This window comes from Rhinichthys klamathensis, unplaced genomic scaffold, assembly GCF_029890125.1.
Source record: "Rhinichthys klamathensis goyatoka isolate OS25496 unplaced genomic scaffold, OSU_Roscu_1.1 h1tg000213l_1, whole genome shotgun sequence".
NCBI lineage: Eukaryota > Metazoa > Chordata > Actinopteri > Cypriniformes > Leuciscidae > Rhinichthys > Rhinichthys klamathensis.
Window position 1 is genome coordinate 779,941 of NW_026606738.1, and position 21,477 is coordinate 801,417.

The 21,477-nt window shown below is 38.7% G+C and overlaps 1 protein-coding gene across 2 annotated transcripts; it reads left to right on the forward strand.

The window, feature by feature from the left end:
* The first annotated feature begins 345 nt into the window (after window positions 1-345).
* si:ch211-51c14.1 (protein kinase C and casein kinase substrate in neurons protein 3) lies at window positions 346-19,651 on the forward strand. Of its 2 annotated transcripts, XM_056264059.1 has the most exons (11): window positions 346-597; window positions 1,634-1,670; window positions 4,072-4,138; window positions 6,683-6,839; window positions 12,534-12,769; window positions 12,968-13,120; window positions 14,816-14,991; window positions 15,097-15,217; window positions 16,013-16,086; window positions 18,282-18,361; window positions 18,448-19,651. In XM_056264059.1, exons 3-11 carry the CDS (start codon window positions 4,079-4,081, stop codon window positions 18,555-18,557), a joined length of 1,167 nt encoding a protein of 388 aa, XP_056120034.1. In that variant the 5' UTR covers window positions 346-597; window positions 1,634-1,670; window positions 4,072-4,078; the 3' UTR covers window positions 18,558-19,651. The 2 variants fall into 2 exon arrangements, with proteins under 2 accessions (XP_056120034.1, XP_056120035.1); XM_056264060.1 differs by lacking the exon at window positions 1,634-1,670.
* Window positions 19,652-21,477: the final 1,826 nt, after the last annotated feature.

A 21,477-nucleotide genomic window follows, 5' to 3' on the forward strand; every position in this document is an offset into this window, starting at 1 on the left:
ATGGCTGTTCTGGGGTGGAGATATGTGTTTTCTTGCCAGTGTGTTTCCTGGAGTTGATCAAGCTAGATGTGGTCTGTGTTATATGGTGCCTTGAGTTCAGTAAAGACTTACAAGATTACGAACGTCTCCTCATGTTCTTCAAAGATATAACAGTAAGTAAAAAGAAAAAGTGTGCAACAGATATGGGTCTCTTGGGTTATTCCTGATTAAAATGCATCCACACTAATTGTCTGGACTGAACCCACTTCATTACTACTTTATACTGTGAGGAGAAGCTCTCTGCTCAAATGAGAGAGAGGGAGAGAGAGGGAGGGAGAGAGAGGGAGGAGTGTTGTCATGTAGTACGATCCTCAGAGTGAAAAGTCGGCAGCTGCTTCGGAAAGAGGGGGAACTAGAGAGAGAGAGAGGAGAGGAGAGAAAGAACGTGACAGTAGGCCACATCATTAAACACTGACAGCGGGTCAAAGACAGAGAAGAGGAGAAAGAGGCTATCCAGAACATACCATAACCATATGGTGGTCTTAAAAGTGGAAAAATCTGTTACTTTGGAAACTAAAAGAGTAAACTAAAAGGAAACTTTCCCTGGAAAAGATAGAGGTGAGTTTGTTGTCTCGTTTTTTCTCTGCCCTTCATTTATTCTTGATGTGTTTGAGTCAAGTTAGATCACATTGCGTTGATGAGTTTTGCAGCATTCATAGACTATTTCTGTCTGATGTATTCATAAGTTGCTATATATTTCTTCAGTGTGTGGGTGTGTGTTGAGTTATGTGTGACACTCAAAACGGGGACAGTGGGAGGAGAGAGAAAGAGAGCCAGGGTGGGTGAGGGGTATCGGGGTTTGAAGGGCTTTGGAAAGGGGGAGAAAAGAGAAAATAAGAGGAGAGAAGAGGGAGATTCACAGCAACGTCGTCATGATGATCTTTTCAGAGAAATGGGTCATTCCCTTCTCTCAAAAGTTACAGAACCTTTCAAACTTTTTTTGATCTCGATTTTGATCAATTTGATTGCACTTTGTCTTCTCTAAAATGCTATTCTTTGTAATCTGCTAATCTAGAATAAGTTTTTTGGGTTTACAATACAATACCTCAAAACTTCAATCTAATCCCTCCAAGTAGTGATGATTTAATTGAGTCAAGCAGATGTGTTCATCCTTTTATTTACTTACACATAACATTGCATTAGGGTCCAGTGTGACCCACAGAGATGGGTTACGAAGAATTAACTCTTCTGGAGTCTATTAGGTTAACCTTACACAAAAGGCTGAATGTAAACAGGCAAAAAGTGAAATAATTAAACTACTGTTATCACATACTCACCCTCATGTAACTGCAAACACGTATGACTTTCTGTCTTCTTTGGAACACAAAAGCAGATGTCTTGATGAATGTAGCTGATATTTTTTCTGATGTCAAAAAAAATTGGCTTGTGCAATATATTTCTTCTAAGTCTTAGTCATACGTTTTGGGTGCAAAACGGACTAAAACTTTTTTATTTATTAACTGAAGTTCTTCCCCTCCAGTGAGCTTTTAATTGACTTCCATAGTATGGGGGAAAATACTATGGATGTTAATGGGGCCAATCAACTTGTTTGGTTGCCCATATTCTTCAAACTATATTCCTTTGTCTTCAGCAGAAGAAAGAAATTCATCCAGTTTTTGAACAACTTGAGGGTGAGTAAATGATGACAGCATTTTCATTTTTGGGTGAGCTATCCCTTAAAGTCAGCATAAAATGCAAATTTACCAATCAGTCAACTTTCTAAATGCATCGTATTGATCGTATTGTGAACGATTCATCCATACATATGTTTAACTTTATCTTTATTGAGCTCGTAATTTTTCATCAAAATGTTATAACTGAATCATCCAGTGAATTGACAGACTTCTCTCTGGTGACATATTCTGGACTTCTCCAATGATTCAGTCCTCTTAAACCACGCCTCTTTCTTACAATCAACACAAGTTTGCATTCAGATCTGGCTCTGTCCAATCAACAACTGATTGATAAAACAAAGTCCCCACCCTACAATCTGTTTCTCTCAGATGTACGGAAGTCACAATACGGAAGAATGTATCAATCTGATTTATGAACGTTCCATTTAGATCAGTTTTTTTCTAACAAAATTAATGGTCTCATTGCAAAGATCCATCTTAATAATTAACAACTTACATTTCAGTCTGTTCCTCACACAAAGCTACAGAAAACTTGGAATGTAGTGTATGAATCCTATGGGCCACTTTTACATGATGATGCGAAATTAAAGACAGCATTTTCATTTTTAGGTGAACTATCCCTTTAAGCTTGTGCTCCCTGCTCATATTCTCTAAGGGCACAAGGCTGTCTGGAGGGAGAGGAACAGAGGGGGAACAGGAAGTGAGGTTAAAGTTCAAATATAGGGTGATTTACTATACCCACGACCCCTGTAGTGGGAAAAGGGGATAGAAAGAGACCATTTAGGATAATGCACTGAGGGACATAGACCCATGAGAGGGATTGAGAGAGAGAGAAAGAAGACAGACAAATAACAGCTTGTTCATGCACTTCCCTTCTGTCATCTTATTCTCACTCCGTGTCTTGTGACAAAATGTGGTTTATTGCATTTACAGAAACAAATGGCCACAGGCATGTTTGGCTGTCAATGGCGTGTGTTTGGGGCAGCTCAAACATGTGCCTGTGTGGGCTTGTCGGCCAGCCACATGTACCCGTGTTTGCAAGCTCATGAACGTGTTTCAGAAGAGAACTAGTGTGTTTGTGTGTGTGTTTGAGTATATGTTGGTGTTGGTGAACTTTCACCCCTGTTTATTTTTGGGATGGCTCAAGTTTCAAATCCCAGAGCTCTGGATCAAGGCAGATAGCAGTGGAGAATATCGAGCACTATCTGTCTCACTATAACCCACAACTCTCAAAGCCACTTCAACACTCACATCTGCCTTTAGCCATTTCAATATTTTTTACACTTTAACTAGTAACATTTTTCATCCAGAAAACTCTTTGATCCTCAGTAAATAACCTTGTATATTACTATCCTCCTTTTTCATGTACTTAACTTCAAGACCATTAAACTTGTTTGTTGGAGCCATGCACTTTCCGACGCAGTTCGTAAACTGTAGTTCAAATAAAAGAAAGCTTGTAAAACACAACGCCCTCCCAGCATGCTATTAGACACAGTACGATATTCAGCTCTGAAACACATCTTACTATTATATGCCTGTTAAAAGACAATCAAGAAATAAATTCCAGCCTTTTGTGCTTCTGACATGTCAAATTGCGAGTGCAAGCAAAACTATTGTATTGACCTCTATTGTTCATAGTTAATTTTGCAACTCACAACAAACCAATGTATAAAAAATACTAGTAATTTTGCTCTAAATGTGCATCAGTTACAGTTGTTTGTTGTATTGTTTGTACTTCAGTCGTCCTGGACTTATACTGACACCTAGTGGTGTGGTTGCAGATTCACACACAAGCGCACGCACACACACACACACACACACAGAGAGAGAGAGACCTGGTTTTGGTTGTCGACGTCAGGATCAATTTATTGCACAGTTGAAATTGTACAACAACAGGGTGGTTACCAAGGTGAAATAGTATTCGGCTGGTCATGTGATCTCAAGACGTCATCTTCCATGAGTCGACCCACATATAGAATAAAAAAATCTTAATTTCATGTGAATATAGATGATTTAAAAAAAAAAATCAAAGGTACTATTCATTTATTTGGTAACACTTTAGTTTAGGGTCCAATTCTCAATATTACCTAGTTGCTTTATATGTATATTACTAGGATATTTACTGTTTATTAGTAGGCAACTTATAAAGAACATATTAATGCCTTTTTCTGCATGACCATATTCTACATCCCTTAATCTTACCCAATACCTAAACGTAACACCTACCTTACTAACTATTAGTAAGCAGAAAATAGAAGATTATTGAGAAAGAAAGTCATAGTTAATTGTGAGAATTGTACCCTAATCTAAAGTGTGACCATTTATTTTTCTGTAAACTTTTTTAATGAGGAAAATTAGTGCACCTTTAATGCTTTCAAATGTTGAATCTCTATTTCAGACTCATCATGTCAACCCTACCGGCAGACACAGGCCCTGAGGATGCCAACAATCAGAGCTTCTGGATGGTAAGTGAGAGGGGGAGGAAGGACAGCAATGAGTCAGACAGGATGATGGACCTCTAAGAAATACCATCCGCTTCTGTTTTGTTAAGTATGTGTTACCAGCTTCTCTTGGGTTTTAACACCTAAACAGTTTTATTCACAACAAATGACAAGATTTGTTCGGACATTAAGTTATGCTGGTTAACAAAAGCTACTGAACACTCTCTATTAGCCAAATTAAGATTTAAATTCAAGTCAAGTGATTTCACTTTCTTTGAGTCTATTTCAGCATTGTTTAATTTTTTTTTTTAAACTTTAATCTCCGTCTATAAATTTAATCCATTGTGCCTCCACCCATTTTAATTAGCTCAGCTTTTGTCTCTCAGCTCCTTAATTGGTTTACTTTTCTGTTCCCCAATACTGCTGGAAATCATGCAGTAGCTTGCCTTTTAATAGTTTTATAACCTTTTTAAATTTGTTGTCTAGTTGTTTCACCATTGTGAGAATAGTTCTCAGTAATACAGTAGTTTTCTACTGTAGAAATTCTGTAGTATTTTTAAGATGTTCTGATGCTTTCTGTCTTAATCTAAAACACATGTGGAAATGTGAATGCCTACAGTATGTGGATAAAAATTAGGTGTCTTTGCTCATGAGGATATATATATATATATATCCTCACGTGTGCGTGTGTGTGTGTGGTGTGTGTAAAATACTTTATTAATTATTGCAGCAGTTAAAATATTCCTAATACAGTAGGTTCTTGTGACATTGATAATGGTAATAATGTGATGGTACTGTATATATAATTATATACAGGCACTGTTAACTGTCATGTTCATGTTCAGACTTATATTTAAAGCAAATAGCAAGCTGTTATTTAGCAGTTGCGTTTATCCAAAGTGTTTTACTAATTTCAGTCCCCTTGGAGCAACCTGATGTTAGTTACACACATATACACTTGTTCCTGTATCATTCTATTATTGTCTTTGTTTTGAACTAATGATATTTTCTAGCCTCTAAGCCTCACAGAATCCTTACAAAAACCTTTTTGCAGTTTCAGATTTTTGTTTGACATTATTCAATATTATTAAATAAATATGTTAATTTTATACTTTCTCTTGGGGACTGTTGGCTGGTCCCCACAAAGTAGCTAATTTTAGGTTTTACTATCATTTTTGGGATAAATTATCTAAAAATGATAATTAAAATATATTTTCATTGGTTAAATTATTATTTTGCATTTAATTTAGCATCTAAGTAAGTTTTATTTGATTAGTATTTATAAAGTTTTCTGTGGTGATTTGTTGTTATTATCAATGCCATGCCTTCTAGAGCTCCCACTATCACTTTGTATTAAGCTGTTTAAGATTCTCCTCAGCTCTCCTCTTAGCCTGAGCACTTTTTGCTGAGTTGCCATCCCATCTGGCCAGTGATACAGTTTTCAGTGAAATGCGCCGACCACTGATGTTTAGTCAGTTTACAACAACCACACTGATATCGCCTGCAAGGGTTTTGTTGCATGTCCTACCTTGTAATTGGCTGGCGGCTGACCAGAACTGAGTGCAGTAGGGTTTTTGTGTTCATCACAGACGCTGTGATTGGTTAACCACAGCATTGGCTGAGGATTGCAGTGATGAAATGCTGAAAGTTTTAGCCAGAGTTCAATGGGGTTGATTTTTAAATAGGCTTGTCTGTTCAGTGAAACAGTTCTGTTTAAATACTGCAGCTTTGAGTCCAGCTGAATGTTATATTCCGTTTGACAGGAATTGTGTTATTTGTTGGGTTTCTGCGATTCTCTGATTGGTTGGCAGGTGCTTCTCTGCACCGCTCTTGGCCGGAGTTGAAATTCCTCAGCTGTTTTTACTTTTTTCTAAGACTGGGGAAAATATGTGGTGCAAACCACAGCTAAGAGAGAGAGAGAGAGAGTGAGAGAGAGAGAGAGAGAAACAGGAAGAACCGACAAAGAACAGCACAAAAGGAAGATGTAGAAGAGGGAGATGAATTGATAAAATCGTGGGGGAGCCACTAATGGTTGCCAGCTAAATAGTAGAACACGCTCCACATCAGCAAACAAAACGCCCATTCTGAAATTGTCATTACGTTCGCTCTCCTCCCTCATTCTTTCTCATTTATCGTGTTATTGCAGTTAATCAACCCCTTTCACTGCGCTGTCCATGCTATGCTCCACTTACCATGGCCTGAATCTCTCGTCTCGTTGGTCCTCATCTAGTCACAGATGTTTTTTCGGGGGAATAATGTTTGAAATGTGCTCTGGTTTTCCACACCACATGTTGTCTTCTGCCGTTTATATTAGAAACAAAGCTTACAGTATACTGATAATAACTTGTCCAATCCATAGCAAACAAACCCAGTGACCCTGCTGGAAAAGAAATGAGGACAATCGTTTAGATGACAGAGGGGCATTTTCCCTGTGTCATAGAGTAAATACCTCATTCTTGACCCTTTTAAATAGACTATAAACCTTTAGCGCCAAGAGCCAGTCTTTCATTTTCTTTTACCTCTATATTATACTATTAACCTTACAGTTCTATCCATATTCTTTCTCAGCCAGGGAACTACCACCGTACAGTGAAGAGGACCGAAGATGCCTTCCAGGCATGTAATGACATAGTGACGTGTTTCCAGGAGAGGGCCAGGGTCGAGAGACAGTACGCGCAGCAACTTAGTGAGTGGAGTACCAAATGGAAACCCCTAGTGGATGCGAGTAAGTACTGCAGTTTTTTTCAAGAACTTGGACACAGTACTATACCGTTGAAAGGTTTGGGGTTGGTAAGATTTTTAGTTTTTGAAAGAAGTCTCGTGCTCACCACGGCTGCATTTATTGGATCAAAAATAGTAAAATTGTGAAATATTATTACAATTTAAAAATAACTGTTTTGTATTTTATTATATTTTAAAATGTAATTTATTCCTGTGATTTTCAGCATCATTACTCCAGTCTTCAGTCACATCCTTCAGAAATCATTCTAATATGCTGCTGATTTGACAATATTATTGTTACCAATATAAAAAATTAAATAAAAAAGCTGTGCACTTTAGTATTTTTGTGTAAACCGTATTAATCCATGTAAACTATTTTTTTCAGGATTTGTTGTTAAAGCTGCAGTCCATAACTTTTTTGGTTAAAAATTATCCAAAATAAATTTTTGAGCAAGTACATAACCAGCCAGTGTTCAAAACTCTCTGCTTGCCTTAGCTCGATTCAAAGCGGTTGTCATAATGTGGGTCTTGTGTCCTGTCATGTTTAGTGTCATTAGTGTCTTGTCATTAGTTATCCCAGGTGTTTCTTGTTATCCACGCCCCCTTGTTATCCTGTCTGCTGCTCGTTTGTCTCTGATTATTTAAGCCCTGTGTTTCTGCCCTGTCTTTGTCAGTTATTGTATGCATTTACGTACGACGAGTGTCTTGCCTGTTCCGAGTATACCCAAGTCTGTATTGAATAAAGTCTACTGCTGCATTTAGATCCGACTACCGCCTTTGCTTCCACGCAATTCGTGACAGAATAACTGACCACCAGGATCTAGCAGTTAGTACCCGGGAACCACCGACCGTAAAGCAAGAGGTATGATGATGGAGGACGGATTCTACCAGAATGGACGGTCGCTTGAGGAGTACGTGGGGGCTTACCTAGAGTTTTATCATGAGACAAATTTGAGTGAGGAAACACTCAAGTATAATTTCTGGAGTGGGATGGACGACACGCTCGGCGCAATGCTTCTGTTAGATGCGGAACACCTCTCTTTTGTGCAGTTCCTGGACCGAGCGTTGTGGGTGTGCGGTTCATCACTCACTGTAGGACTCGCTGAGGAGATCAGCTGTGTTCCCAAACCAGGGCATTCCGTCAAGACCGTTCCAGGTAATTCCAAGCACAGTTCACGTAAGAGAGTTTCCAACCGAGCTCTGAGAAAGCCCGTTCGCCGCATCCGCACTGCCGACACCGCGCTCCACAAGCCTGCAACTCACGTCTGTCCAGCCGAACCCGCGCTTCACTTCAGCCCTGCCGACACAGGCGCTCCACAAGCCTGCAACTCACGTCTGTCCAGCCGAACCTGCGCTTCACTTCAGCCCTGCCGACACGCGCTCCACAAGCCTGCAACTCACGTCTGTCCAGCCGAACCCGCGCTTCACGTGAGCCAAGTCGAGCCTGCTTTTCACGACATGCCTGAGTTTCTGTCTTCCGAGCCCGCGACTGACGTCTGCCCAGCCGAACCCGCGGTTCCCGAGTCAAGTCCCGAGTCAAGTCCCGAGTCAAGTCCCGAGTCAAGTCCCGAGTCAAGTCCCGAGTCAAGTCCCGAGTCAAGTCCCGAGTCAAGTCCCGAGTCGAATCCCGAGTCGAATCCCGAGTCAAGTGAACCGAATCCCGAGTCAAGTGAACCGAATCCCGAGTCAAGTGAACCGAATCCCGAGTCAAGTGAACCGAATCCCGAGTCAAGTGCCAAGTCAAGTGAATCAAGTACCGTGTCAAGTGAGTCAAGTGCCGAGTCAAGTGAGTCAAGTGCCAAGTCAAGTGAGTCAAGTGCCAAGTCAAGTGAGTCAAGAGCCGAGTCAAGTGCTGAATCTAGCCAAGTTAGAATATCAAGCCCAGTGACTCGCCGTCGCAGGAGGAGAAGGGCAGTAGGAGGTCCCACGAAAGGGTCATGGAGGCAGCGCTGACATGGACCTTGTCGATGCTATCTCCTCCTGAGCCTCATATGCCCTCGTCTCCTGCCAAGCGTGCTCCGCCCTGGCCTTCGCCTCGTCCTGCTCCGCCCTGGTCACCGGCCCAGTCTGGTCCGCCCACGCTCTGCGGCCCAGGCCCGCCTTGCCTAGGTCCTGGTCCCGTTCCCCTGCACGGGCCTGGCCCTCCATCCCTCCCCCAAGACCGCCTGTGCTTCACCACCCTCCTTAACTTTTTTTTTTTTTTTTTTTTTTTGTTGGGCGTCAGGAGCCTTCCTTAAGGGGGGGTTATGTCATAATGTGGGTCTTGTGTCCTGTCATGTTTAGTGTCATTAGTGTCTTGTCATTAGTTATCCCAGGTGTTTCTTGTTATCCACGCCCCCTTGTTATCCTGTCTGCTCGTTTGTCTCTGATTATTTAAGCCCTGTGTTTCTGCCCTGTCTTTGTCAGTTATTGTATGCATTTACGTACGACGAGTGTCTTGCCTGTTCCGAGTATACCCAAGTCTGTATTGAATAAAGTCTAGTGCTGCATTTAGATCCGACTACCGCCTTTGCTTCCACGCAATTGGTGACAGCGGTAAGCTTGTAATAATGTTTTTAATTCCAGTGGTACTGGTGGATTTCCGCGGGAGATTCGAGCATGTCTTTGCGTCATTACGTCACATCTGTACACATAAAGAAGGAGTCTCGGCTAGTAGGCTATATTGTGTGTGAGGATGTTGGAGGTGGAGATTTATAGCCTTTTCTCACAGCACTTGATATAATTAAACTTATCAGTTTGATGGCGGATCCAGAAAGGTTCAAACGACAATCACCAGTGATGACTGGAGATTCACCCGTTGTAAAATGCAAAAGACTTCGGACTTCGGAGTGGCTACAGAAAAAAAGAGACTGCAACCGGACCCATGTGAAAACAAAGATACATATCGGAAGGGCATTAAATGTAGTCACGCAATGCTGATGTTGTAAACATTAAAGTCCCTGAAAAGGCCATTCTAAAAAAAAAAATCTAAACACATTATAAATGTTAGAAATGTATTGCTAAAACATATTACAAAGACTGTGAACTGTGAAGTACTGAATTGTGGAGTTAGACCGTTAAATAGTTTTTCACCATTGCTGTGTCCGGGATTTTTTGGGCGGGGCTAAAACGGTGGCTCGATGACGCACTGGAGCCCCTGAGCTCCTGGACACGCCCCACTTGATGACGCACTGGAGCCACTGAGGCTGGCCCCTCCCCTAACAATAGAGCACATTCGCATCAGTTCGCCGCTCAATCGCAAGTTACTGTCACTAGGCTACTGTTAGTTACTACAGCCTACAGTTTGCTAGTAGCTAGCTATGCCTTCGTCACAGAAATGCGTATTACCTGGATGCGATCACGTACAAAACAGATCGGCGTCCTTATTTCATTTTCCGAAAAACGATCACATCAAGAAGAGGTGGATTAATTTTGTTAAGATCCACCTTGATGGAAGGATCACCACCAACACCCACCTCTGTAGTGATCATTTTACACGGGATAGTTTTATAAACTTTCGTCGGAGATAACTGGGATTCACTGATAAACCGCTGTTACTGGTGAATGGGGCCGAACCGACTATCTCCCGCCTCGGCCTTCATCCTCCCGTCCCGAAAGCAGTATCACCTAATATTACCGTCGGCAGCTTCCCTGCGAGTGGTTTTCAAGGTTTTGATAGCTTATTTTTTTTACTTGGTGGCTTTTTATATCATTCAAATTTGGCTGGGTGGCTAATAACAAATTTTTCTGTGGTGTGACAAACTCAGAACACATACTTAATTTTGACTTTACAGGGACTTTTTTGAGAACAAAGTATAATTTCCGTTGTAAGCGATCATTAGATTTAATCAGCGCGCTTTTTTCCCCTTAGTTGGTCAGAACAAAAGTGGATGTTACTTACTTGTTCAGATGACATTTTCCGGTGAAAATTCTTATCTTAGTAGAAGTAGAATCTGTGATTCTGAATGCCAGTGTCCACACCGGCACGGTGACTGACAGCTGTACATTCTCCTCAAAACATTGGATTCATCTGCGCTATGCCGAGGCACAACCCACGTAAAGTTGATAATTACGCGAATAACTGCAATTGCAGATTTCGAACAGAGATGCCGACAAAGAGGAAAAACTACGGACTGCAGCTTTAAATAGACCTCAAACCTTTGAACGATAGAGCACATTACTGTACAAAAGTTTGGGGTCAGTACGATTTTTTTTTGTTGTTGAAAGAAATTTATATTATTATTATTATTATTAATAATAGCAGCTCAACTGTTTTCGACATTGATAATCATAAAAAAATGTTTTTTGATGCTTTAAATGATCATATTAGAATGATTTCTGAAGGATCATGTGACACTGAAGACTGGAGTAATGATGCTGACAATTCAGGAATAAACTACATTTATATATACATAAAAAAAAACTTTGCAGCTTTGGTAAACAACAGTGTTTTCTTTCAAAAACATCTTACTGTACCAACAATCTTACCAACCCCAAACCTTTGACCTGTATGTTCTGAATAGAAAAACTAACGTATTGCTTACTGTGTACTATGCAGTACTATATTCAGCAATAGTAAATAATGTTAAAAGTCATATTTGCTTATGTTGTTTTTCAACATAACAACAATTCTAACTTAATGCTAAATGATTGTTGCATGACCTGACTGTTATTTAATTCAACAAGTTCAGAAATAATACAAATTTATATTTTGCATTTTCAGTCAAATTTTGAATGTGTAGAACACAATACTAGCGTATTTCCTACTGCGTACTGTGCAGTATGTACTGTAGATTTGAAAAGTAAGTATGCATAATAGTAAATAATGATAAATGTTTTATTTATGTTGTTTTATTTATGCATTTCAATGTTTACTTTAACATTACAATTATGCTAATTGTCTGCTAAATGATTGTGACATGACCTCACTGTGTTGTCAAGTATTTATAATATTTTGCATTTTCATTCAAATTTTGAATGTTTAGAACATAATACAATATTATTGCTTACTCTATACTGTGTGCCAACGTAAAAAAAATAGTATGCAGTAAATAACAATAAATGTTTTACTGAGGTTATGTTTACATTAAATTAATATTACAACTATACAAAATTAAAGCTAGAATATTGTCACATGATCTCACTGTTTAATTCAACAAGTTCATCTTGGGAATAAATATGAATATTAATTCATCTAAAAAAATTACATATACATTTGTGTCTATAAGTTAAATATGGACAGTATGATCAAATAATAAGTAAATATTGAGAAAAAGTATTGTTGTATACAGTATTTCCACACATCCTTGAGCCTGTTTTAAGGAACCTTTAATTTTGCATATTGACAAAATGAAATATTGTATTGATTTGTGTAGCCTAATTCATTCTCTTATGTCCGTATACCCCCTTTTTTTCTTTTCTTTTTTTTCTTCTCACTGTTAATGTCTGTAACCTTTCATTTGCAATAAAAAAAGTATTTCCCACATTTTAGTAAATGCATGCCTTAAAATACATTAAAAAATGTACATACTGTTGTGTGTTTACATACTGCATACTGAAAAAATAGTATGAGTAGTGCCATATTTAACATAACATGTAAGATATGTAAGACGTTTTTTTGAGATGCCCACATCTTTAGTTTAGTATCTGATGAAGAGGTTTCTGTTTGTGACCCTAAAAGGTCCTGTCATTTATTTCATGAATGTTTGTCTTTGTCCAGGTCCTCTATACGGCTCTCTGTTACGAGCGTGGCAGTGCTTCCTCTCTTCTGCTGACCGCCTCTCCTCACTGCACTCCTCCATCTGCCGGGCTCTGGTGTCGGAGGATGGAGATCGCATCCGGACGTGGCAGAAGGACACTTTCCATAAGAAGATATTTGGAGGTTTCAAGGAGTCCCAGGATTTTGAAACCGGTTTCTCACGTGCTCAGAAGCCCTGGGGCAAGAGATTGAAGAAGGTAGAATGCAATGCAGGGATTTTTTTTTTTTTTTTTTTTTTTTTACTAATTTCACTTGTTCTGTCTCCAGATAAGAATGTATACATATGGTAACTGTGGAATAACTGCGAGTAATGAACTGAATTATTGAAAAAGAATGTATACACTGTGCAATACTGAATGAATCTGACCACTATGAATGTGTGTTTTTTGTGACAGTTAGAGAAGGCCAGGACAGCGTTTCACAAAGCTTGTCGCAAGGAACACATGGCTCGTGAGCGGGAGCACGCCCAAGGCAACCCTGACATTGCCATTGAGAAACAGAGGAAGATCCAGGAAGAGACCGAACTGGCTCACCAGGAGACAGAGAAAGTGAGTGTTGTGTGGGGGAAACTATCAAAAAGAGAGAGAGAGAAAATAATGGAGAGTTTCAATGAAAAATTACATTTACAGACTGCATTATGATACAGTGAAATTATACAATGTATGTCACACTGCTTAATGATCAAGAGTAAATCTACAGCACTCAACAAAAAAGAGAAAAGAGAGGAGGTGGAAAACCAACTCAGGCGCAAAGGAAACAAAACAGACAACTTAACACATGTAAATCTGGTCATGTTAGTCTTGTGACATAATCTTTGATTGGCATTCAAGGGGACATGGGTTGTAATTTAATTAATTAGTTAATATTTAAAATATATTTTTTATTTTTTTATATATATTTTTAATTAATTATATATATACACTACCGTTCAAAAGTTTGGGGTCGGTACGATTTTAAATACTTTTAAAAGAATTCTCTTCTGCTAACCATGGCTGCGCTTATTTGATTAAAAATACAACAAAAATCAGTTATAGTATTAAATATTATTCCAGTGTAAATCAGCTGTTTTCTGTGTGAATATATAGTAAAGTGTAATTTATTCCTGTGATCAAAGCTGAATTTTCGGCATCACCAGTGTCAGTGTCTTCAATGTCAAATGATCCTTCACAAATCAGTATAATATGAGGATTTGATGCTCAAGAAACATTTATTATTATTATCAATGTTGAAACAGTTGTTGGTCTGTCAGTTGTACAGTTTTTTTTTTTTTTTTTTTGGATTCTTTGATGAATAGGAAGTTCAAAAGAACAGCATTGGTTTGAAATAGAATCTTTTGTAACATTATAAATGTCTTTACTGTCCTTGATAAATAAAAGTATTGATTTCTTTCCTCCAAAAAATAAAAATATAATTCTCACTGACCCCAAACTTTTGAACGGTAGTGTATATATTTATACACACACTATCATTGAAATGTTTGGGTGCTCTATGATGTTTTAATATTTTTGAAAGAAGTATCTTATGCTCACCCAGGCTGCATTCATTTGATCAAAAATACAGTAAAACCAGTAAAAACGGGGCCGAGATCTGGTCGTTGACCGCGGCCGACAGGCAGAAGCTGGCAGTGACCGAACGCGCCCTTGAGCGGCGTATGGTCGGCGTCAAGAGAACGGACCACATCAGCAACGAGCTACTGAGGAAGACGAGCAAGGTCAAGGACGCTGTCAACCAGGCCGAACAGGCCAATAAGTGCTGGGCCGGACACGTGGCCAGGAGGTCGGACGAGTGATGGACGTGGGCCATGACCGAATGGCTGCCACTCGACATCAAAAGACCGCTCGGCCGCTCTGCAACCCGATGGCAAGACATCGGCAGAGACTGGATGGGTCTGGCCAGGGACCAAAAAGCCTGGTGAAGTTGTTGTGGCCTGCGTCGAAAGACCGAAATACAGGCCGATTGAATAGTGTAATTTATCCCTGTGATGGCAAAGCTGAATTTTCAGCATCATTACTCCAGTCTTCAGTGTCACATGATCCTTCAGAAATCATTCTAATATGATTCTAATATCTGGTTCTCAAGAAACATTTTTTTTATTATTGTCAATGTTTAAACTATAGTGCTTAATATTTTTGTGGAAACTCTGATACATTGTTTTTAGGGTCCTATGATGACAGTCAATCTGAAGGGTCACATAAGCACTGAGCGACACATCTGACTGAATGACTGCAAATTCCTGTTTGCAGGTGCGAGCCCGCTATGAGAAGGTTCTCGAGGAAGTGACGCGTTATGCTCCGCGCTACATGGAGGAAATGGAGTCTATCTTTGACCAATCACAAGAGGAGGAGAGGAAGAGAATAAGTTTTCTCAAACAGGTTTTCCTTTCCATCCACAGACACTTGGATGTCACCAACAATGACAGGTGTGTGTGAAGGGTCATTCTGGTCAAAATCTCAATTTCAGTCAATTTCAGTATTACTCACAATGAGTGAATTATACAAGTTCTCTCTCTCTCTCTGTCTGTTAGCATAAAAGCCGTGTACAATGAGCTCCATAACACTCTGATGTCCATCAGCGAGCAGGAGGATTTGCGCTGGTGGAAGAATACACATGGGCCGGGAATGCCCACTGACTGGCCTCAATTTCAGGTATATTGCAAATACATTTATACTTCCAAACACGGTAACACTTTACAATAAGGTTCATTTGTTAACATTAGTTAATGTATTAACTAACATAAACTAACAATGAGCAATACATTTGTTACTGTATTTATTAATTTTTGTTAACGTTAATTAATAAAAATACAAGCTGTTCATTTAGTTCATGTTAGTTCACAGTGCATTAACTATGTTAACTAATACAACTTTTGATTTTAATAATGTATTAGTAAATGTTGAAATTAACATTAACGAAGATTAATAAATGCTGTAGAAGTGCAGTTCATTTAGTTCATGTTAACTAATGTAGCTAACTAATGTTAACTAATGAACATTATTGAGTGTTCCCCAAACACTGACTAAAACTTGAGTAATACATGGTGATTGCTTGTGCATAACTGCCACGGGGTTAGGGTCTTGTTAGAGTCACCCATGTCACTCATGTGTCTCTGATATCCTGGATTCTCATTCACTATAATAAGTCTATGGGGTTTTTCCTTATTTCATCATCCGCAATGAGAAATGTGCAATAAGTGGCATTCATATCACTCATGTCCAGAGCAAAAGAAAGCTGTAATAGGGTTTGTTTTAAAGTATTGTTATGAGGTTAATGCATTCTTGAGGGTGTCAGAGTTAGAGTGTTAGAGTTTATTTCTGTTGTTATCTGTGATATTTAATTATGTATCTAACAGAGACACATCTTTAATTAGACTGTGTTCTGTTGTGCCAAAACCCACATTTACTCCTTCTCTCACTCTGTCTTTCGCTCTCTTTCTATTTCAGGAGTGGACTCCAGACAAGAAGCATAAGAAGGGAAAGAAGGAGGTGGAGCAGAAAGCAGCAATGATGGAGAGAAGGTCAGTTTACTACATTGATATTTGCTGTGGGGCTCTTACAGCACAGGGCTGTCCTACTGTTATACGCTACAAACCTGACTTGGACTGGCCTTGTTATTGTTTGCTGCTGTGTATTGACCCTTTGCTAAGCTCAGCCGCCTTGGTTACTGTTGCTCAGACAAGCTTCACAGGACATGAATTGGGGTTTGAACAGTGTGATTTTCAGTAACATACAGTTGCAAACATTGAGTGGTTATTACATACAATACTTAAATGAAATGTGAAAACATTGCAAAACATTTTTGGTCTTTACAAAAATCAAAAATATATACAGTATTGTGAGGAAATCTGTGGAGTCTGCGAATCACAATTGAGGCAAATGCTGATCACAGTCGACTTAAAAGAGAAAAAACTCATTTGAAAGACATTACAAGTGATAACATTAGTGTAAGTGAACAACAGAACTGTTCCTAATGTTTCTACAACACATTCACTACAGTTACTATTGACAATACAGTTCAATGAACTGAATCGATATGATGATAAAAAGATGTTAAGTTAGTAAATCATGTGTTATGATTATACGCAAGTGCTCTAGCAACGTTTTAGAGTATCGGATAAATTCTGTTTAAACCTGTCCAAGGATGGTAATAGTCTGAAATGTTATAGTGTGTGGCATTTTGTTTGGTCAGATGTGGAAAGAATCGACCCTAAAGTTATCTTATCCTCATTAACTTCCATTGATATCCTTCTTTTGTCTAGTGTTTCACTGTTTTGTGAGTTATATGGTACTTAAAAGTTTTAAGAAATAAAGAAAAAGATGATCACGTTTTTCTGAAGTAAAATATTTCTGTCAGGACCACTATCGTCAAATACGATTGACAATTAGCATACAGTTTGGATTGGCGGTATGGTTCCGTTCTGGGCGAGAACTCCGTGCATCCATGCAGCCTAGCATGGATAAGAGCAGGGAGAGCAGCAATAACCCCTTAGGGTAAACAGAACAGAACCAACATGAATATATTGCAGATATCATTAATTCAAGATTTTAAAGTACAACATAATTCGAGAATTTATTCTGATTCAAGGGGAATCAGAATGCCAAATGCTGACTGACGAGAGGAGGAGCTGGGGATGGAGGAGGGTAATTAGCTCCTGAGAAACGCGATAGCTGCCGAAAATACTGAAGGAGCTTATATATATATATATATATATACAGTGATAGGCGTCATATTCCTATAGGTAGACGTGGATCAGCTGACGCGAGCTTGACTAACATGACCTGCCAGAACTGACGCTACGAACCTGTTTCTGTCAGAAAAAAATAATACATTGGTAAATCATAATTATGACAAAGTCAATTATGACAAAGTCATAATTATAATAAAAAGTTACAATTATTAATTACTAAGTCAAAATCATGAGATACTAAGTCATAATTATGAGATAAAACATCAAAATCTACATACTGTGTCATAATTATGAGATACAAAGTCAAAATTGAGATAATTATGACATAGTCAATATTTTTGTAATAACTGACTAAATTTGTCATCATAATTTAATAATATCATCTTTTTGTCATAATTACCGTATAACTTTTTTATCTTATAATTTCAACTTTTTGTCCTAATTATGTTTTTGTCCATTTCGAGTTTTTATAACTTTTTGGCCTGGTTTCACAGACAGGATTAGGTCTTAGTTCAATTAGGACATTTAAGTAGCTTTTATAAACGTGCCTTAGAAAAAAACATCACTGATGTGCATCTTGAGATAAAACAACGGCACTGAAATATTTTAAGATATGCCACGGCAAGTTGCTTTCGTTTAAAACTGCTCAAACATGCGATTTAGTCTGAGACCAATCTCATAATTTCGATTTTATATGCTATAATTATGACCTTTTGTCTCATAACATTTTGCCATTATTTATGTTTTTGTCATAATTTAGAGTTTTTAACTCAATGTCATCATTTTGACCTTTTTTTAACAAAGCATTTTTGTATGCGGAAATGTGCTTCCATAATTATCGAATTATCGGAAAAAAAAATATTAAAACGATCCAAACACAAGATTTGCATTAGAAAAGAGCAAACGCTTGTCTGCTGATATGGTGGATATGTAGGAGGTATAATAAGGTCGGAGTGGTCTGCAACATTTTAATGCAGGGCTTACTGTAGTTTATTGACTGTGTCTGTTTTCCCTCCTCGTCTCAGTGTAATGATTGGAGGAGTGAGAGTCAGAGCTCTTTATGACTATGTTGGACAGGAGACAGATGAACTCTCCTTCAAAGCAGGTCAGCTGTCTTTGTATATTCATATTTTATATCTATATGATGTACGTGTACCACCTCTGATGCTTTATGTTTGTGTGTGTGTTCAGGTGAGGAGTTTCTAAAGATCGAGGATGAGGATGATCAGGGTTGGTGCAGAGGCATGATGGATGGAGGGAAAGAGGGCCTTTACCCTGCTAACTACGTGGAGGTGGTGTAGATCCACAGGAAGACACAGAGCTCCCGCTCTGGGGTACATAAATGCCTACAGGTTTAAGCCAGTTTCACAGCCATGTTTATTGAAGTTTGCTTTGTTTTCTCTGAGCGGATGACAGATGGTGCAGGTACGGGTTTAGAGCTGAATTAAGTGTGTGAAGTTGGGATCTGAACAAGAAAATGCGTCCAAAGTGCTTTCATTACGATCTTACTTGAGAACATTGTAATGTAGGCCTGGTTTCACAGACAGGGCTTATATTAAGTCAGGATTAGGCCTTAGTTCAATTAGGACATTTAACTAGCTTTTATAAACGGGCCTTTGGAAAAAAAAACATTACTGGTGTGCATCTTGAGAAAAAACAACGGCACTGACATAAGTTAAGATACGTCAGTGCAAGTTACTTTCAGTTAAAACAGCTCAAACATGCATTTTAGTCTGGGACTAGTTTAAGCCTTGTCTGTGAAACTGGGCATATGTTTTATTGTGCATCACATTGTGGCTTTAGATCAAAATATGCAGATATTTTCGTACAATTATGATATGAATAGGTACAAAGATCCTCTAATATATAGAGAATATGAACTGCATTGTCTTGATGTATGCATGAACCTACAGAGTATTTTGAGGACAATGTCTCACACCAAAGACTTCAGTGCATATTTACATTTTATCAATGACATACTTCTGATGAGAATTGTTATATCTGATGCCTGTGTAAAAGGGGCCAGATGGGTATGTCATTCACAGCTGCGAATTTCACGCAAGGTGTTAATAGGTATGATAATATGCTATATTTTATCCGCTTTGATCTTGTTATTAAATGTCACTTGTCTGACATTTAATTATTTTAGTTACACAAAGGCAGTATTAATCAACACCATTTAAAGTGATATCCGTGGGACCCATTACGGTCTCTTCTTGTGTATTTCTGTTGTGTTTTTAGATGTCATTCTAACCAAAGAAAAAGTATGTATACAAATAAGCCCAATGTTTATTTGTGCAGTAGTGGGGGTAAATTACATCGGATCAGGGCCGTAGTTTATACACCATCACTAATCAAATGCAAATACTACCAGTATTAAAAAGGATACAGATTACTGGGAGTCTTGTTCTTATTAATCATCTTGCACATACACATTATTATACATTTTATTATTCCTGTTCATATTTCATTCTGTGCTTGTCCCCAGGCCACATGCCAGTGCTAATATATGGGGCTTTAAATAAATATTCGAGTGTGTGTGTGCGCGTGTGCGTGTGCGTGTGCGTGAGTGTGTATGCGTGCGTGAGTGTGTTAAGACTGGTTTGAGGATAAAATGGGGACATTTTGGCTGGTCTTCACTTTCTGAGACTTCTTTAAAGGCCTGTTTTGAGGGTCAAGACTTGGTTTTAGGGATAAAGTTATAATTAGGTTAAGGGTAAGAGTTTGGGTTAGGCACTTAGTTGTGATGGGTTAGGTTAGGATAAGGAGCTAGAGATTGCATTGTGTCAATGAGTGTCCTCATCGTGTGTGTGTGCAGACTCCTATTAGTCAGCCTGCTCACGTATCTCAGGATTTCAGCTCCACTGGACCCCACAGGCAGCACATCTTTTAATAGTGTCAGATCATTCAGTGTGTTGCCCTGAGTGGTTGTCACACACATTCTCAGTCACATACATGCTTATCGTGCATCATGACGAGTACATGAGTCAGAAATGTTCCCACTCTGGGCTTGATTTTCCTAGGGTCAATTCCTTTCCCACAGTTTTGAGTAACATTAACCTTTCACACTGCCCACAACCAATAAGCACTGCCCAGAAATGTGCTGATTTCTGCTCCCTGTCTGCATTATACATACCTTACAGGGAAAATAATAACACTCAGGCTAAGTAAAGCTGGCACAAGCTATGAGTAGGTCAATGATGAAACCCAAAAATGTGCTTTAATTTCACAGCTTTAAAAACTCTCACAGACACACTGTTTACCAAGCAATTTGCTTCTTTTTTTTTTTTAACTCTTTCCCATTGCATGTATGACAGTAACTATAGCCAAACATACCGTAGAACTGTATTAGGCCTAGTGAATAGGCCTAATAGCGAAAAAGTGTCCCGTGCTCTGTTCAATTTTATCCATAATTCTTAAATCCCAGATGCCAGGCCGATTGCCTCCCTACTGACTGTCCATATGTTGCGCCTCCGCCACTGTGGTCTCTGCGGTCAGTGCTGGCAGCACTTTTGCTACTTCACCAAACAGGACACTTGCAGGGTTTTAAACTTCTCCACTAGCAGATTTTGGGATATTTTGTACAAAAGGGCTTCTATATTGATGATGGTAAATGAAGGCTTTTTAAAAATCATCTTTCTGCTGGTAGGCACATTTCTGTGAGGGTTCTGACGAAAGGGGAAAATATCCCTTACTTAAAATAAAGGTCATTTTCTGCTCATAAAACCCATCCTATCTCCCAATTCCACCACAACAGGACTTTACAAAGGCATCATGTACACTTTGTGGATTCTACAAATCAACATTGGCTGAGATCATATTATTTTTGTAATTTTACAGTTACAGAGCACAGATTTTTTTTTTTATGTAGGCCTATCATGTATTTAAATTATTACACACACACAAACACACACATTTAATGTTTTAATTTTATGCATTTAATATGCATAAAGTTCTCTCACATTTCATGAAGTTAATTAATATGCAAATAAATATTCATTCAGTGAGAACTGAACATCTCACACTCAAAATGGAATATGGTAATAATAGACTAAGCAAAGAGAATGAATATATTTATATGCTGTGAACGCTGTGTTCTACTGAACATTACTGTCTGTCAGAAAGAACATTGTATTCCAAACTCATCTATGCTGGATGCTTTTATAGATCGATATTATTTTCAACGTACACCACGTGCCTCTCAAATTTCAGAATTTGCCT